This window comes from Cydia pomonella, chromosome 17 (assembly GCF_033807575.1).
Source record: "Cydia pomonella isolate Wapato2018A chromosome 17, ilCydPomo1, whole genome shotgun sequence".
Classification (NCBI taxonomy): Eukaryota; Metazoa; Arthropoda; class Insecta; order Lepidoptera; family Tortricidae; genus Cydia; species Cydia pomonella.
The window spans coordinates 16,309,871-16,329,061 of NC_084719.1; the positions used below are offsets into that span (position 1 = coordinate 16,309,871).

General features: G+C 39.0%; 1 protein-coding gene across 5 annotated transcripts in view; it reads left to right on the plus strand.

Moving 5' to 3' along the window:
* The window catches only part of LOC133526848 (protein fem-1 homolog CG6966), a 103,147-nt gene that overhangs the window by 62,950 nt on the left and 21,006 nt on the right, over positions 1-19,191 (plus strand). For 2 of the 5 annotated variants that reach the window (XM_061863665.1, XM_061863663.1), the window contains exons 2-5: positions 14,726-14,888; positions 16,090-16,290; positions 17,119-17,337; positions 18,516-18,708. In XM_061863665.1, the coding sequence (XP_061719649.1) occupies positions 14,726-14,888; positions 16,090-16,290; positions 17,119-17,337; positions 18,516-18,708 (776 nt within the window). Of the gene's footprint in view, positions 1-494; positions 574-8,541; positions 8,736-10,508; positions 10,598-14,725; positions 14,889-16,089; positions 16,291-17,118; positions 17,338-18,515; positions 18,709-19,191 lie in introns of those variants that run through there. The other 3 variants (XM_061863666.1, XM_061863662.1, XM_061863664.1) reach the window with 3 other exon arrangements.

Below are 19,191 nucleotides of genomic sequence, written 5' to 3' on the forward strand. Positions count from 1 at the left end.
TTTTATAGCAGAATTGTTTTACAAAACCTACGTGAAGTTTAAGTTTGCGGTTATATCAAAAATACACACTGTATGCAATCGTTGGTAATTTTTGTATATAATAAGTACCTAATTATATCAAGACTACCTACATATCTGCGTCCTTCGTTAGCTTGTAATAAATGACATTTGGTTTTTAATTCTATAAGAGACGCAATATATCTTATATACCAAGTGTCATTATAATTTGGCTAAAAACTTGTATATCTCAATCCTAACAGGCATGTCGACATCGAAAACAAAACATACTACATAAAAAATTGCAACATATATTTAAAGTTCAAAACTTCAGCGGGCCACGTAAACATTTACCAAGTGACACACCAAATCGATTGTGCACAAACAGCAATCGCTTCACGAAAGGCAAAAAGCTTCATTACGTAACCAGCTTTCTTGTGTAACTGGTGAAAGAGCCTTCCCACCACTGCATGTTGCAACGGCGGCCAGTCGAAGCCGCGCCGCGCGCCGCATCGCTTGCTGGCGACCACAGGTTTATTGTTGTGCTATGACTGTCTGTGCGGTATGATTGTGTTGGTTGGTTTCAGTGTTTTCGTTTTGAAATATAGACTAGTACTCGGATTATAGGTAAAACTTGTAGTGTGTCGTTTAGACGTTTTAATGTCAGGATATTGCCCATCGTGTTAACGCTTGTATTTGGCCTCCGTTGTAGATAATTCTACCTTCGGTGCAGTAGCAACTGATGAAGTTAAATGTTAAGTTTTTAACAGTTTTCGGAGAAGTGACCGTGACCGAAATAAATAGCCTTGAGGTTGACAAACTAAAATCTGTTTGTTTATCAAACACGCGTGTTATGTTATGTAATGTTATGAGACATTGTTAAAGGGAGAAAGCACCGTAACTCAATTGCATAAAGGCGATATTGTTACGGCTTCTGTCTCGGACAATGGGCTTGATGCAATTATCGTAATAATCCTGACTTACTTTGTAATAGGAGACCGCAATGCAGTACGAATTTTGCAACAATAGCGGATTTGTGGAAATACGAGAGTTCTGAATAATAAGCCAAATTGTAAGGACTAAATAACGTAATTAACGTAATAGAATCGACCAGCCTCCTCAATAATAAATTATTAAATTATATTGGTCCTTGGCCATATAACAATATATGTATCTGTTATGTTATAGCGGGTTATTTATTCGAACGAAGTTTTGAAATTCCAATTCGGAAAGAAGTAAGTACCTGTTCATTAAATTTGTACAGATATGGTTAGTAAAATGTTTATATTGTTTGCCGTGAAAAAAAAAAACTAGTGGGAATCCGTGTTCTGATATTTTTGTTACACTTTGTACACAAAAATCTTAGTATGCAATATCTCTATGAAAACTTACAGGAATCTCGATTAATATATGCAGAAGTTTTGTAGCTAGTATTTAATCTAAAAGTTAGGTACGGAAATAGACATTTCAAGATAATCCGGAACCTTCTCCATTGGACATGTAAATATCCTCATAGGCCGCCATTGGCCTGTACGCTAGCACTCAAGCAAACATACCATTGGGTCCCAAAGCCAAACGCAAGAAGACAATGTACGGTTTGTACGTTTTCCTGCCTTCTTCCATTGGGCAACGTTCTGTTGACATGGTTTATTTACGCGTCATGTGTGCCGGTGATCTCGATGCCTGACGGTCATTAAGTGACGCAATTTTGTAGAACACCCTGTTTAAAAACAACTTGCCTAATAACCAAAACTTATATAAGAAATTATTAAAGTGGGACTGGGCTGTATATTTCTGCGGCATGCACCCTGAAAGGTGGGCCCAAATGGTTATTTTAATCGTATGGCATTCTATTGAGGGCAATCAGAGTGTAGCCTTGAGGTTGCTAAGCCAGGCAACTAAGTCAGGTGTCACGATGTTTAGGTCCTCAGGAGGCCCAGGATATGAGTGGAGTGGGCAGCGCTGGAAAATATGTTCGATGGTCTGCTCTTCCTCTCCGCATTCGCAAAGTGGGGAAGCCGTCCATCCCCATTTGTGTGTGGCTGAATTGCAGCGGCCATGTCCGGTTCTCAGCCTGTTCAGGCGGCACCAGATTTTCCGAGGAAGGTCGAACCCTTGTGGTTTTTTAGTCGGGTCGGATATATGGCTGTTCTGTGTTGCCGAAGCAGACCAATCCGCTTTCCACCTATCCGAAATGTTAAAGCTGCTCAGACTCTCAGCTGCAGTACAGGGTGGATTCCGGGATTTTAATCGCCGAGGGGGTGGGCGGCAGAATTCCTCGTGGGCAGGCATTACGGGGTTATTCGTGATCTTCTCAGCCTCCCTCTTTAACGCCTGGAGTCGTCGGAGGTGAGGAGGCGCAATGTGACTCAATGCCGGCAGCCAGTGTACGGGTGTAGATCGGATAGTGCCAGAGATGCAACGCATGGTCTCCTTAAGCTTAACGTCCAATGTATGGGTATGTGCACTTTCAAGCCACACTGGTGCGCAGTATTCTGCTGCCGAGTACACAAGCGCGATGGCCGAGGTGCGTAGGCAATCAGCTGAGGCTCCCCAGCTCGTGCCGCGAAGTTTGTGGAGAAGATTGTTCCTCGTGGCGACCTTCTGTGAGAGTTTTGATAAGTGGTGTTTAAATGTCAGTGATCTATCCAAGGTGACACCTAAGTACTTGGGACAGGGGGTGTATTTAAGAGCTTCGCCATTCATATAAACAGCTGGCCGGTATCCGGCCAGCTGGTTAGTGAGATGGAAACAGGATACCTCAGTCTTGGACGTGTTTGGCATGAGTCTCCACGCTCTGAAATACGCGGCCAGGGCTCTTAAGTCCGATGTCAATGTTTGGGCTCCCGATTCGAGATCTTTGCTCTGGGTAATGAGTGCGATGTCGTCGGCATATATAAACCTGTCAGAGTCTGTGCGTGGAAGGTCAGAGATGTACAAATTGAAGAGTATTGGTGCCAAGACTGAGCCTTGTGGCAGGCCGTTGTTAAGCTTGCGTTTTCGGCTCTTTTTGCTACCCAGGAAAACCTCGAAGACTCTTTCAGACAGCATATTGGAAATTAGGTTGACCACTTGTCTGCTAGGAATTACTGTCAGCATCTTGTGGATCAACCCTTGCCTCCAAACGGTATCGTAGGCAGCTGTGAGGTCGATAAACACTGCACTAGACTTTAGGCGTTTTTGGAATCCGGCTTCTATGTGGTTAGTGAGTGACAAGACCTGGTCGACGCAGCTTCTGCCTTTTCGAAAACCAGCTTGCTCAGGTGGAATTACAGGCTCCACGAAAGATTCTATCCGTGTTAAGAGAAGGCGTTCTAGCAGCTTGAGCGTACAGCTAAGAAGAGCAATAGGTCGGTAGCTTTCGGGAAGGTGTTCAGGTTTACCTGGTTTAAGCATTGCGACCACTTTTGCTAGTTTAAACTCCTTTGGCAGGATATTATTTTCTAGAACGTTTGAGAACATAGCTGTAAGCCAGTTAACCGCAAGAGGTCCCATATGCTTTAAAAACTCATTGAACATCCTGTCGGGGCCAGCAGCTTTATTGTTCTTGAGTTGCTTGATGGCATTGATGGTTTCGTCTATGCTGAAAGGTCCAGCCAAAATGGTTACCGAGTGGGACCCACGGAATATCATAGATAGTGCTGGCGGGGTGCAGGCAGGCTGAAAAGGAGATGGCGGAACGAATTGGACGCATTTTATCCAGATTGGCGGGAAACAACAAGACACAGGGTTGAGTGGATAAAGCGAGGGGGAGGCCTTTGCCCCGCAGTGGGTCACTAAATTAGGCCAACAAAAAAATTAAAAGACACGAAACGATTCTAAAACATTGATTTTTAGTCTTGTATTACTATGACGGAATCAATTTTAATGCCATCAGTCATTAGTATATAATCGCTGTAATGTTGGCTTTGGTCGCGTAATATGCTTTCATATCTACGTGTTTCCGTTTTGTGTTATTTCTGAGCGTGTTATGTCATTCCTTTAAGTAATTACCCCAAATTTGTGTAATTATTATGACTTGTCATGACACGGTAATACATATGTTATGAGTGAATAAGGGGAATTAAGTAAATGTCTGCCATGTAGTGTTTGATCCTTGGGACGAATTATTGCTTCCGTCAGTAAATTGATTATGTGCTAAACCTGCCAACTAATGTCGCACTGCGTTTCAATGTAATATTTTGTATAGAAATAAAAAAGACAATAACATTAATAACGGCCGTACGGTCTAGTCGAACAAATTACGTGTTTGATTTTGTGGTTATAGCGCAAAATAAATAATAGTATAGTATCTACTAAAGTACCGAAGGCTCACTCGTCTTTGGGCCCAGCTATTTAGTAAAATGAGAATTAAGTATTTTACTAAATAGCTGGGCTGATTGAATGAATTCCATTCATAATGTGTTCGTGCAATTTTGCAGCTCGCTGTACCTTACAATTTTCAGATTCTGCTAGTCCTAATAAACTCTTATCCATGTACAATTTTACTATGCCATTAAACTTATTGTTATTAGTTATTATTCAATGCGTTTTCTGTTCATGTATTTTTATCGGTTGCTTTATTTCTTACCAAAAAACTACCTAACCGTTTTTATCATTGCTGCATTAATCTAATACATCCATAGATTGCTAACATAAAAGAAAAATAAAAGCAGATGATTATTTTGTATTCATAAAGTTTATTGTATTTTAGTCTTACCTTACCTTCACCGCTCTCAATATTGGGCACGTACGTACAATATGATGTATTATGAAATAACTCTTCAAAGTGTTTATTCAAGCATTTTTGCGCACGCAACCCTGCTCGGACATTGCTGGAATACTAGATGTTTTATTTCCATTTATGTCTGAATATATTTTTATTTCGGTATCAGCATAGAAATTACTGAAATAAGTATTCTTAGAGTACTCAATTTATACATAAATATAGATAAAAACCCATTTGCAATAACTGTTATTATAAATGGGTTTTTATCTATATCTATGTATAGAGTGAGCACTCTAAGCATGAATATCGGAACAATCTAGTCTGATTCAACCCCACCAAGACACAAGTTTGCGCGTTTACCGCTAAGAAAACCCCATTTACTGTGGTCCCACAGTTCCAAGGCTCAGTCCTTACCATGTCAGGGAGTATTGGGATCCTCGGTGTCGACATTTCCAGTGAAGTCCAATTCCGTAGCCACCTGGAAGGAAAGGCTGCGCTGGCATCCAAAAAAACTCGGTGTGCTCAATAAAGCGAGGCGATACTTTACTCCGGGGCAAAGACTGCTGCTATATAATATAAATCGCAAGTCAGACCCCATATGGTGCTGTCACCTTTGGGCAGGAGCACCTGCATGCCAGCTTGGACCATTCGACTCAGTCCAAAGGCGTGCTGTACGAATCGTCGACGATCCCAAACTCACAAGCGGTATTGAACCTTTAAGTCTTAGGAGAGACTTTGCCTCCTTGTGTGTTCTACCGCTTGTACAATGGGCTGTGCTCTGAAGAATTGTTTGACATGATGCCAACGGCCGCTTTCTATCACCGCACCGCTCGCCGTCGGCAGGGTGTTCATCCTCACACCCTAGAACCTAAATGGTCGCGTACTGTGCAGTTTAAGAGGAATTTCCTCCCGCGAACGCTTCGGCTGTGGAATGAGCTTCCTACCGAGGTTTTCCCGAGGGGCTACAGTATGGGGTTCTTCAAAAAAGGAGTGTACAGGTTTTTAAAGGGTCGGCAACGTGCATGTAATACCTCTGGTGTTGCAGGCGTCCATAGGCTACGGTGACTGCTTACCATCACGCGGGCCGTATGCTTGTTTGCCACCGTCGTGGTATAAAATAATAATAATAAGTTTAAGGCGAGCTTTGCGAAAACTTATTTGTACCTCTCCTACAACTTATTATTTATTAAGTAAGGAAACTGGTGTATGGAGTGAGTACCCTAAGATTGCTTATTTCTCTATGGTACGAGTATTAGATAGATACCTTCAAACGCTTACTGTTTGATGCAATCAAAGTATAATAATCTAAATCAGAATATTTGCTCTTGTATGCATTTTAACCATTAAATATGTTTAAATATAGTTTATAACTTAAAATCCCTTCTTACAATGTGACGGTCTTATTTCTCAAAAAAGATACATTGATAAGTTTTTATACAATTTTCTTCAGTTAAGTCTTAGTTTTGACAGACAAAGCATTTAGCTGGTACCTAAGCTTAAAAGTGAGTTGTATATTAAAATAAAATAAATCAATCGGTAGGAATCCCTTTTTAATGGAAAAAGCATAGATAATGATCTTGAAATACAGCAGGCATTCAACAGGAAATTATATATTCCATGAAGTATTGATCAATTCCATGAAAGCTTTCGATATAATACATTATTAGTAGCATTTTCTCTTCAAAAAATAATTTTTATTTTAAAGCGATATTATATGTGTAGACAGGAAGAAATTCTTCAACAATGTTAACGTCTACTAACTATTCGTACCATAGATATACAAGCTCACGTGTCCTTCGGCGGGAATACCGAGTAGACGTTTATATCGCAATGTTTCCAGTCGAGGCGGCCTCGCTTGGTTTACCCAGTACCTTTCCTACATTACCGGCATACATCAACAATACTTATATCAGCTTATTTCCTGTAAGTAAAGAAAAATCGTGCAAGGGCTTCATGTGATCCATAAACATATGAAACGGTCTGTGTCTTGTTTCCCACTATCTCCAACTTCGACTTTGTTAAAGTCGTCTACAGATATGATATAAACAGCGTACACTTTTACTACTTATGTCTTTCAATAGTAATTTCTATCAACAACTCGAAACGTTAGCACGATCTCTCGAAACGTGACTGTCGGGCGCGACCTCTTTCAATTGATCAATTTAAGATGACACACAAATCTGTTGTTTACTACTCTTTACAGAGCACATTGCCTCTAGCTAACTAGTATTAATAAAATCTCCGATTGAGTATAATTGCCACGATCTCCAAGTCAGGTTATAATAAAGACTGTGGATACGAGAAAACGCGCAGACAAAATGTTTTATGTAGGTACTAAGGCAGCAATATTGACTTCATTTTTTATATCAAGGAATTGATACTAAGAATAACTATTAACTAGTTTCTCAAAGGAAATTTTTCGAGGTGTTCGTTTCAGTTGCAACACTTGCAACGGTCGCAAATCGCAACGTTTTCTACTTCGACTTGTCGCTTAAGAGCAATTGTTCTCCAGGCGAAAATAACGTTAACCAGTTATTTAACTACATAATATAATAAAAAATACATCAGTGAACATCCTGACTCCCAACTGAGCGTGCAACGTCGTCGAGATCAGGGCTATAACCGCGAAAGTCTAAGTTCGTCAATTGCGGGCATTTTCCTCTGTCACTCTAATTACGTCTTAGTGAGAGTAAAAGATAGAGCTATAGACGCCACACGTGACGAATCACGTTTGTATTATGAATATGCTAAATAGTCTCCAAGGTCGTCTCGCTTTGATCAACAATACATTTGACTGAATGCTCTGCTGATAGATTTGGTATTGCCTGTTCAATTTGTATCAACACATTGAAATTGATATCGCAACTTACTTCACCGTTTGTTTAACGGTGAATGAATATTGAACTGAGCGAGATCGTTCATCGAATATTTTTCCTGTTGCTTTCGGTGCCCTTCCATTTAACTTCCAACTATAACTAAATTATCGCACTTCACCATTAAAAGCTTCACCAGTATCGTGTCGCTTAATAATAGTTCCGAGTATTAAGCTGACTCATATACCTTATGCGGTTTTCCCGAGTTAAATATTTATAATATTCTTCAACGTTTCTTGTTGGTTGCGTTTAACGGTTCGTTAGTAATAAAAGCGCCTTTCCATAGGTTTGGAAAGTACTGTGAGTAGTTACATAGCTGCTAAGCGGAATTATTTTCCGGAAAACTAAACTTCACACTTGTCAACTCTTTCTGTAATATTAGCTGTCAGTGTCGGCCCCGGTTTGGATTACTGGACATCCGCTATTTCCTATTTTATTTACGATTTGCGTTATCGTGACACTAACGTGTTTACGCAATAATTTAATGCTCTTCCTTAATTTAAATATTGCATGACGTGACGCACTCGTCACAATACAGTATATCCGTATTCCGTAAATTATAAATGCATGACAGTTACAATTTAATAAATGACATACGCCAGGTCACTACCGTTTCTGCCTCATCACAGTCAGTAGGGATGCGCCAAACAAACCAGATTTTATATTACAGAATTTAAAATAAAATAAAAAGCTCGTCGTAACATGATTTAGACATACGACCTTCAAATGAGAAGTCACAAAAAGTTTATTTGACGTTGGCTACGGAAATTTTACCACTAACTTTTTCGGTACAGGAAAATATTGTGAGGAAGCCCCCCATTCCTCTGTTATGCGAAGTAATAAAAATGTGTACGCAAACGGATAGAGGTCTGAGAACAACGATGTGATGCTTGCAGATGATTATTATAGAACGAAACTTACCAGCACAGTCGTATTTCACATCTTGCCTCATTCAAATTTTAGATTCGTAAAGTACCTATACAGTGGAACAAAGTGCTTAGATTTTCGTGCAGTGATCGGTGTGTTGTTATGTGGTGATCATGTCTTCGGTAGTGTGGGATTTGATGCCGGTCCGCTGCCGCTGGATCGAGACCCTGAGACATTGCGGCAAAACGCTCCTGCGCCGTCAACGCAAGATTCTTAGACGTATCAAAAAGGTAAATTATCTATAAAGAAAAAATCTGAAAAAAAGCATATGTTAGGTATAGTATTATGTGGAAGTAGAAACACATGACAACTTATCACATTAAAATAAGCTGATCACAAAACAAGCTGGAAAAGTGACTTGTTGGAATACTTAAATATAATGGTGTCGATTCTCTTGCGATTTTGTATCTATCATCTATCAACATGTACAGCTTACATTTAGATTAAGTGTTCATCTACTAACCACTAACATTATGCGATTAGGCTGAATTAGCGTAATATGTACTAGGAAGTCATTGCTACTGAATATATTTCGAGTTATCATTATTCCTTGAAGTAATTGGCGGTGCACATTATCAAGTTAATAATGCATTGATACCTGCAATCTCATAATAATAACTTATCTTACTAGCAGTTTCTCTAGTGCAGTGCATTCTTTATTATCGTCTGTACGCGGTAATAATTTAAAACTTTTTGAATTAAACTGACGCGAGGTTCATGGAACTTGGTCCTAGTGGTCGTTTTAAAATTCAAGGTTTTCTATTGTGTTGATCTCAGTTACTTGCATTTTTCCTTGATTTTCAGGTAACTAATACTAAAACACAATATTTTGGCATGTGATTAACTCTAAAATTGACTTATTCATGACATTTCATATTTTACATTTATCAACACTCGTATATTTCTGATTTTAACATGTTAAATTGTGACCAATGTTAAGTAGTGCAAACTAAAATTACATATAATAATGAACTAATAATGTAGTTATTTCGTGTAATGTATGTTAACAAATCTTAATCGATTTAAATATGTATTCGATGAAAAGTCTATGAACATGTCACTAAAGTCGCCAAAAACACGATTCAAAGAATGAAATCTAGCACATATTTGCATATAAAATACTAGAATGCTAAAAATCACGCATGGGAGAAACAGAAAGAGCACAGGATTATCGCGGTAGACCCTCGGTAGCTGATGATGGATTAGTTAGTTATAGGCAGCAATCAACCAGCGATGCCTTCGTCCAGGTCGTCGTGGAGGTATCACAGAAACAACAACTTCGCTTAAGATTCCGAACTCTCTACCAATTATTTAAAATCCTAGATTGGCATTGAATTGCTTTGATCATCTAGTATCGTGTCTGCTTACCATTGCGGCGCCGCACGCCACATCGCGATCCGAGACCTTGCGCGCCGGATGCACTTAAACTGCGTGTAGATGCGCCTGCGTCTGCGTGGTTAGTCTATTATCGATTCGCAGAATCGCAGGTCATTGACTTGTAATATAATTCTAGTAAAGTCGAGAACTGTTTATGATGAATAAATCTTGTACGCGCAACATCAAATATAGCCATCTAGGGTGGCCAAATATATTGTAACACGCGTTTGTTAACACAAAAAGATAATGTGTACTGTTATTTGGTCACTTTGGCCGTCACTATCTGTTTGATGCTGACTTTATCCTTGTTTTTGTCTTTAGGGTTATGGTCCTTAACCTTTAATACGTGACATAATGTAAATTGTTCATTTTCGCGACAACACAACAATAATTAGTGGCTGCATTTTCACGTATTTTTCTTATTTGTTATGTAAATTTTCATGTGATTCACAACGACTTCGGTGACCGAACCATTCTGACATTGAACCATGTCTTGCGACATAAAAGTAATTCACGCAGAGCACAACCCCGACAACAATGAGTTGTGAAACGCGGCTGCTGCACGCATTGTTTCTGTGTATATTTAATTACGGATCGCGTCGCGCGGGCGCAGTATCCGCATATCTCTCTGTGGGAACTGGCTCAGTGTAGGTTTTTAAAGTGAGTACGGCTGTGGAGGCGTGGCGGAGTGGCAGTGACACCGTCTTCTCTTCAGGTACTGTTGAGATCCATTCACACCCCAGTTAACTTTTGTGGAGCAATACTGTTCAACACGGTAACATAAGCGTTTGACCACGATCTCACCTGATGGTAAGTGATGATGCGGTCTACGGTGGAGCACTCTTACCTATGAGATACCTATTTACCCTAGCCTTGAAGAGACCCAGATTGTACTCATGCGGAAACACAGACTCGGGCAGGGCATACCAGCCAATATAGTCAGAGACCGACGACAAATTGTGTTGTAGCCTATCTACTCTGAAACTTTTGCATGCTCTGGTCTCAAATTCTCGATCGCAAGTGCGATATATAGGGATTCTTAAACGCGTTTTTCATAAAACAGGTGAGCCGGAAATCCATGTTGTATGGACACTTAAACCATGAATGTGTATCAGCCATGTTTTTTGTACGAGTACGTGAGTAGGTAAGACTTGTTGCTTTACGATGTGCAAAGGTACTTCTAGAATTCCAAATTATTTATTTAGCCAATCATTGTTTTTTATAACGACGTAATTTTATTGCACAATGGATTAAGTAGATTCTCTTATCTTATGCATATTCTTGTATCTACTAGAATTTCCCTATCAAATGCGCGTGACTAATAATTCTAATGAAGCAAGTAGGTATTGATTAGAAAAGTACGGACATGTTCTAGTTTCTATCCTCTAGACTCCGTAACAGTTCCTTACGTAGCGGATTAGTAATGTATTTGGGTGTTGTAATCTTATGCAGCTATTATTCGTTGTGATATAAGTGAAAGTTATGAATACTTGTTTTGCGTCGGTTTCATAAGTCATTAAATTCGTCTTATTGGGCTGCCTAAAATAAAAAATTAAACTATTTTGTGTAACATTTTGTTACACAGGTATTTTTTTCATATCCCTCGGCTTTCAATACGTTGACAATATTTATTTATAAATATATTTATTTTATTTTAAACGATGTCCAAGTTAAAGTATCCTAGTTAAATTCAGTTATTTTATCACTGGAATCTAGTAAATTCTTGTCTCTAGGTAGCTGCCATATATTATGCGTATTTTATACGGTTTTTAGTGTTCCGTAGCCAAATGGCATAAAACGGAACCCTTATAGTTTCGCCATGTCCGTCTGTCTGTCTGTCTGTCCGAGGCTTTGCTCCGTGGTCGTTAGTGCTAGAAAGCTGAAATTTGGCATGGATATATAAATCAATAAAGCCGACAAAGTCGTACAATAAAATCTAAAAATTTAATTTTTTTTAGGGTACCTCCCCTACACGTAAAGTGGGGGTGAACATTTTTTTTTGCTTCAACCCTACGGTGTGGGATATCGTTGGAAAGGTCTTTCAAAACTAATAGGGGTCTTCAACAAACATTTCTTGATAAAGTGAATATATTCGGAGATAATTGCTCCGAAAGAAAAAGAATGTGTCCCCCCCCTCTAACTTTTGAACCATAGGTTCAAAAAATATGAAAAAAATCTTGGAAGTAGAGCTTAAGAAAGACATTAAATGAAAACTATAGCGGACATGATCAGTTTAGCTGTTTTTGAGTTATCGCAAAAAGTTTTTCCTTCATAGTAAAAAGACTTACTTTAATTAGGTACTGATTATGCAAATTTGCCTATTTGTTTAACTCGAGTGAAAGGTACCGTTTCATCCCTTGGTTAACAATTTACTATACTTTAAGCTCCAGTTTAGCTTATTGTGACGGAAGAGTAACTACGGAACCCTACACTGAGCGTGGCCCGACATGCTCTTGGCCGGTTATTTTATTACAGTTTTAATTGCATGTACATACTTTTATTTATTATTTGGCCTTATGTTTATCAAGTGCACCCAATTAAGTCCCGTTTCAGTTTAAATCATGGGTCTAAATTGTGTTAGATTCAATCAACATACCTAACTACAGTTTTACTTTGTAGTTACACTTTTTTATCTACATAAATTGACATTTAAGATCCCAACTTAGGATCGTATTCGTTTAGATGTGCAGCGATTTCCTTTCGCGCGGTGCGGCAAGGTCGTCGACCCGCGTGCACTGAGCAAGCAATGTGCCTAGCGAGGGAAATGGGACCGCATCTAGATAGCAGCTTGTTGTTGTTCTAGGCTAGTGTAATGCGGAAATAACTTAGAAATATAGAATAGTATAGAAAAATACAGTTAACTGAGTATTCTTAATATTCTTTTCTGATATACCTACAAGGATGGGGCGCTGTTTAAAAAAACTAAAACAAAATTTTACAAGGTAATAAATAGGCAAACCGTGTCAAACTTGTAACTTATGTAGTTTTAAAAAGGACTCTTGATTGAGCTAACTACTTAATCTAATCTAGTATGATTATGATAAAAGCCTTCCCTGTCTGCAAAGCTAGATTTTATTATATTAATGCCTGTTAAGAGTTTTAGAAAAACTATACTCATATTTGACAAAGTCAGAGTCTTTATTATCTACATATCTAGCGATAAATTAAACTAATCCCCGCTTTACTCGAACCTAATACCTATCACGATATCTTTTATTTCTTCACATTAGATTATGTCCCACCATCATCATCGATCGTGATCATCGTCTATATGCACGGCTTGCACGATCCCTAGTTACAGCACGTGCATTATCTACCTAGGCTTTCGTAGTTTCTTATTTCGTTATTTTATGATTAAACTTATTTAACTACCTACTCTTGACACTCTTTGATATTCCTTATATACGATACGATTTATAATTATGTTGCTGCTGGTTTATGAATTAAGGCTCTTATCCACTCACATAAGATCGAGGGGTAGTCCTTGCTTTGCAAATGTTGATTCTTTTCTGGGTATGAAGTAAGTATACCTATAATGTAAATCGATAACCTTCAATTAGTGATGTGTCATTGTAAAACTAGAATACCTACAATACGTTGACTAACGCATTGTTTATCTATTAATTCACGGTTTTCGAATCCCACTTACATAACGACTCATGTGGGTTTACAGCTGAACATTCCTCGATCATCATGGTTTTTATAACGAGGTGCTAGGGTCTGTTTTCGCTAGTTGGTTTTATTGTTAGTTTTGCAACGGTCCACTGTTGCAGCACGGCCGGGACTGTTGCCAAACGCTGCCGTTGTTGTACTTGTTGTGCCTTCGAGATTTCACTTTGCGAATCTTCATTGGTGACGACACGTTGCAGTTTCGGAACTTGAGTGCTATCAAGAATATTCGAAATTTGAATGTCGACTATCTTATCCCTGTCGTCTTCTTAGCATAACAATGATTCACGGGTCTTTTGAAGCAATTTTACATGTATATATTATAATTCAATTAAATATTTTTCGATTTAACCAACTTCCAAAAATTCATATATTTAAGAATTATGGCATTCAAATGTAATTTTTATCAAACCAACGATCGGATGATGCTTCAATTACGCGAAATATACCGAATTTATAGATAGACTTAATTTCATTAGAAAGTGACTTATTAAAGTAAAATTAAAGCATAAAAGTAAAGTACGAATATGTAGTTGCATTGCACTGCGTTCAATAACCTGAATTTTAAAGTGATACCTAACCCACTTTCTCGATAACAATGAGTCAGTCTCTTTAAAATCAAAGTGCACGTACTGCCAGGTACACTATAGGTACACATTTTTATATTGACTGATTCCAGTTTCAATAACAATACGCACGAAATTAGTGAAAGTTTAATCGAGCCGGTGACTCGCTAATTTTAAACTGAAGTGCAGCTGCAAGGTTTGCGTTCAGAACGCGATGCCGCGGGTTTTTACAATTGTATTTTCGTCAAGGAGCTGACCTCCTTGCGCCGCCATCGAGCTATTCTTGGAAAACAGATTTGACCATTGCGTGTGTTTTTGCTCAAATTATGCATTGTGGAATATTTACCTTATTGGTTGTGTTGTACCTGTATACAGGTAGGTACAACACTTTAACTTTTAAAAATAACTGTTGTGACCAGCCCAATATCCTTCCATTCTTGAGAGCAGACAGATACAATACCCTCTATCTGCCAAGATACCTATAAAAAAGGAGTCCAATTCCTTTCTATTTTGAATTTTAATGTTGACAAATCCACATTGCTATTGCCTTAGTAAGCTAGAAGATATCATAGAAACGTTTACTGTAACGTCCCGTTTGTTTGTTCCAGGTGTACCTACACAGTTGGCGCTCCGCAGACGAGCTGAACATGTTGGTGGGTGCGAAGGTGGGCGGCGCCACGCCGCTGGTGATCGCCTGCAGGAACGGACACTACGACGTAGCCGAGTACCTCATCGAGAGGTGCAAGGCCGACATCGAGCAGCCCGGCTCAGGTAACACGTGACTCTTAAGTAGACCTTATGTCGTAAACGAATATGATAAAGGGGTCGCCGATACACCAAGAGCCAGTTGTACCAACTACAATCAACGGACAGATCAACGTCACTCAGCATTGAACTATGAAACACTAACGGCGACAGGCGGCACGTCAAGTAGAACTCTTTAAATTTACATAAACGTACGGTTGCAGCAATACTGCTCTTATTAAAGTGACTGTAGTCCGTAAGCAGCACCGGAAACTAAAGAGTAATTTAATTACATATACCCCAATGCCTTCGAAATTTGGAAACCATTGGCTGACGTTGAAGCTGGAAGTTGTATATAAAATTAATGCTACTTGACGTCGACTGACGGTGGCACAGGCCATTCATGCGTCGTAAAGCACTGGCAATGACGTTTGTGTGTTGAGCAATCTATGGTTATTTACTTATTTACCTTACGCTCTGTGCTATCTACGCAGATTCTCTATGCAACGGCGACGCATAACAATACCCATCGGTATCTGCAAATTTCACAAACCTTCGGCTAACTAAGCGTTCATTACCTTTGTCTATCAACCATTGTTCACAGAAGCATGCGCCTACGACGTTAGTTATAAGCTTTCCCTGCTTTTCTTTGCGTCAATGGCTTGGCTTACGGCCACTGTGGTATGCCAAGCCGGAAAATTCGTGCATGTAAAAGTCGACAGAAACATCTCTTGCTTTGGCACTGCAGTTATGATAAGGGCGAAATATCTTTAAATTATATTTTGTCGATATTTTATGTTAGCTTGTTGGTACAAGGTTTAAGTTTTCTGGGATATTCAGTAACGAAAACCGAAGTCATTGTTATTTACCTGTATGTCTATTCTACCAAATCACCTGATTATGGCGTGTGGCCAACAATTCGCTACCCACCTGAAAATACTATTTTCTTACAAAGCTTTTTACAAAGGTATAGTTTGTTATTGGCACATTGAAAAACATACATAAGCAATTGGGATAGTTGCAGACTCAACTGAGTGATGAGTTAGTTGCTAGGTAGTGTCCTGGTAGAAAATTCAAAAACTGAATCTAGTTGAAATACTTATTACGTTTTTATTTACCTAGTATAATATAAGTTGGAGCTGTCATACCTTCAACTAACCATCGCTAACTCGAGTTACTAGGGGGTTCTTATTCTCTAACCTAAACAATTTGTACCATTTCCTTCCAGTAACATTCGACGGCGAGACGATAGAAGGCGCTCCGCCGCTGTGGTGCGCGGCGGCCGCCGGCCACCTCCCCCTCGTGCGCCTCCTAGTCCGCGCTGGCGCGAGCGTAAACTCCACCACGCGCACGCACAGCACACCGCTACGCGCAGCCTGCTTCGACGGACACTACGACATCGTCAAGTTCCTGGTGGAGAGTGGAGCAGGTATATATCTAATCTACTTAATTATTGAAAATCACCAGTTACATGTAAGCCTGTTACTCTGAATTTACCGCTGACAATTTTAAATATAAAGCTTATCGAAACGATATGTCGCTCGCAAAGAAATTCAGGGCTGGTTTGTACGCTTGGAGAACTAGGCTTTGACTATATTCAATGTAGACAAACTGGTATCGCACCTGAGCTCTGAGAAACATTTTCCAAACAAGAAACCTCATAAACCACAAAAAGGCCTCGCTTACTTTCCCTACCCTTTACCACAACTTTCTTTAAAGTGCAATGGTTCACTTCAGCGCTACTTTTTAAACAATAGAACGCTTTACAAGGTTGCTTTTGTGGATTCTGGGCTCTCGATCTTGGGCTGATGATGAGAATCCTATTTTAGACAATATAGCTTAACACCGTATAAGATAAATTAAGTCTACAAAAAAATCAAGAAAAAAATATGTCCGAATAGATGGCGATATACCTTTGGCCTATACTCGAGTAGATGGCGACACCGTTTCATGTTTAACCCATGTCAGTGAAAGAACATGGTCAAATAGCCATATAGTAGACTAAGAGTGTAAACCTGCCAAATCCATTTTTGAAAATAGAGCTATTTTATGGACATTAAAGTTAAAAATAAATACATTTCAAAAATACATTTAGCAGGTTTACACTCTTAACCGAAAATGGAGTCATTCTAAGAGTTTTAGTCCCATGTCGAAAGATGGCAGTAAATTTTGTTGACTGTTGGTGTTCAGCCTCTATACTGAATTCTCTTTGATAGCACATATCAGACAAATTTTAACATGTCTCTTTCCCTTACAGACATAGAAATAGCGAATCGGCACGGTCACACGTGTCTAATGATAGCGTGCTACAAGGGTCACATCCGGATCGCCAAGTACCTGCTAGCGCTCAACGCCGATGTCAATAGGAAGAGTGTTAAAGGCAACACTGCACTACACGACTGTGCGGAGAGCGGGTCGCTACACATACTCAAGATGCTATTACAACATGGTGCTACCATGGACGTTGACTCGTACGGTAAGTTCATCATCATCTTCTAAGGATTGCTCCACTTGGGCAGCTTGCTGCTGAGCTGAGTAAAGTGCATTCAATTCATAAAGTTTTCTTTGCATCTTTTTGCAGATTTGTTTCAACGTTTTAAATGTTTACCTTGTTACAGATATAATATATATTTTCCTCACTTCTAATAAACGTGCGTGGAAGCTACCCAGACCAATAAATAATTTGTGTGACATTAAGTACTCATGCGATTGGTATATTTTATCCTTCCGTCTTAATCGCTCTTACAATGGTACAGAAAGACGTCATATTAACGTAAATGGAAATGCCTTTGACATCACGCGAATGCCTCATCTTATCGTTTATTACATTAATTCTTAACGATGGAAGCGATATTTTATGTAACTGGAATTTTCTATTTGCTTTGTAACTTACCACTGTAACAAATATAGTTCGTTACAATAAATCATTTTAAATTGGTCTTATCGGTTTGGTATATTTTTGTATTAAGAGTCCACAGCAAGTTCGGTTCTCCATACAAACCTAGTTACGCTCTCATTTAAAAACTACTGGTTAGATTTCTCTGAAACTTTGTACTTACGATAGGATAAGGTATTTATTTGTTTATTTGATGTAGGTTCAAATATCAATTTTCATACAAAACTTGTTTTTGCTCTACTTCGTTTGTTTTATAAGCTGCAGCTATATAAACTTACAGGCAGATATACGTCATGTCATTGTATGGTCAAAGTTTCATTACAATCCAACACGTAGTTTTAAAATGAGAACGAAACTCCGTTTGTATAGGAACGTGAAATTCGGCCGAGCTTGCTGCGGACTCAAGTTATAAATATGTAAATCACAACCTATAGGCAAAGATTCATTGATTTTATTAGATGTGAATAGTCTAAGACAAATTTGTGCTTCTAAATTGACAGGAAGCTATGTACGGCTCCATACATTACGCGGTAACTCAGTTTGTTAAATTTTGTCGCCTACCAATGTAGTTATACGACAAAACATACTGCGCTATGGCGGATGCTGCGGATGTATGCATCGCTATCATATTCCGTTGTCAAATTGGGGCGCGATTTGTTCTGCGACTTTACCTACATTTCTTTTACAATTAGCAACATGGTACCTAATAAGTTGTGAAGATTTTAAGACTATCTTTTTTTTTCTTGGCTATCCCCTAGGTATGACTCCACTACTAGCAGCTTCAGTAACCGGCCATACACACATCGTAGAACATCTAATCAACGCAGAAAATGGCCTAGTCACGCGACAGCAGAGGATCGACGCTTTAGAATTGTTGGGCGCCACATATGTTGACAAGAGGAGAGATATGGTCGGGGCGCTTGCGCTGTGGAAGAGGGCGATGGACGACCGGTAAGTGCGAGAGAGACAATTATACAAGAAATAGTTAAGGCCCAACACTACAATTATCTTCCAAGCCTGACACAGCTCCAATCTCATATCAAGATTACTCTTGTTTCACCAAATCATTGTAATCAATTGAAAGATGGATAATTGTAACAAAATGCCTGTCATGTTTAAAAGCACTTCTCTACAAAAACAATTCACGCAATTGTCACTCGTCACCGGTCACTTGAGAATTGTCACTGACAAATGTTAGCGTGGACCTATATGGGCGTGATTTAACTTTCAATTAAGGATGATTGACATTTACAGATTTTGGAAAAAAGTGTACAGTCAACTACAAAATCGACATTTAAAAAAACCTTTTTTATGCTACTCGATTCCTTTTCGATCCAGGATCAAAATTTCTTGGAAACTAACCTAGATTAGGCTCGTGCAAAATTACATTTGACATAAAATTTGGAATCTTGTAGTAATATTTTCATTTTCTTT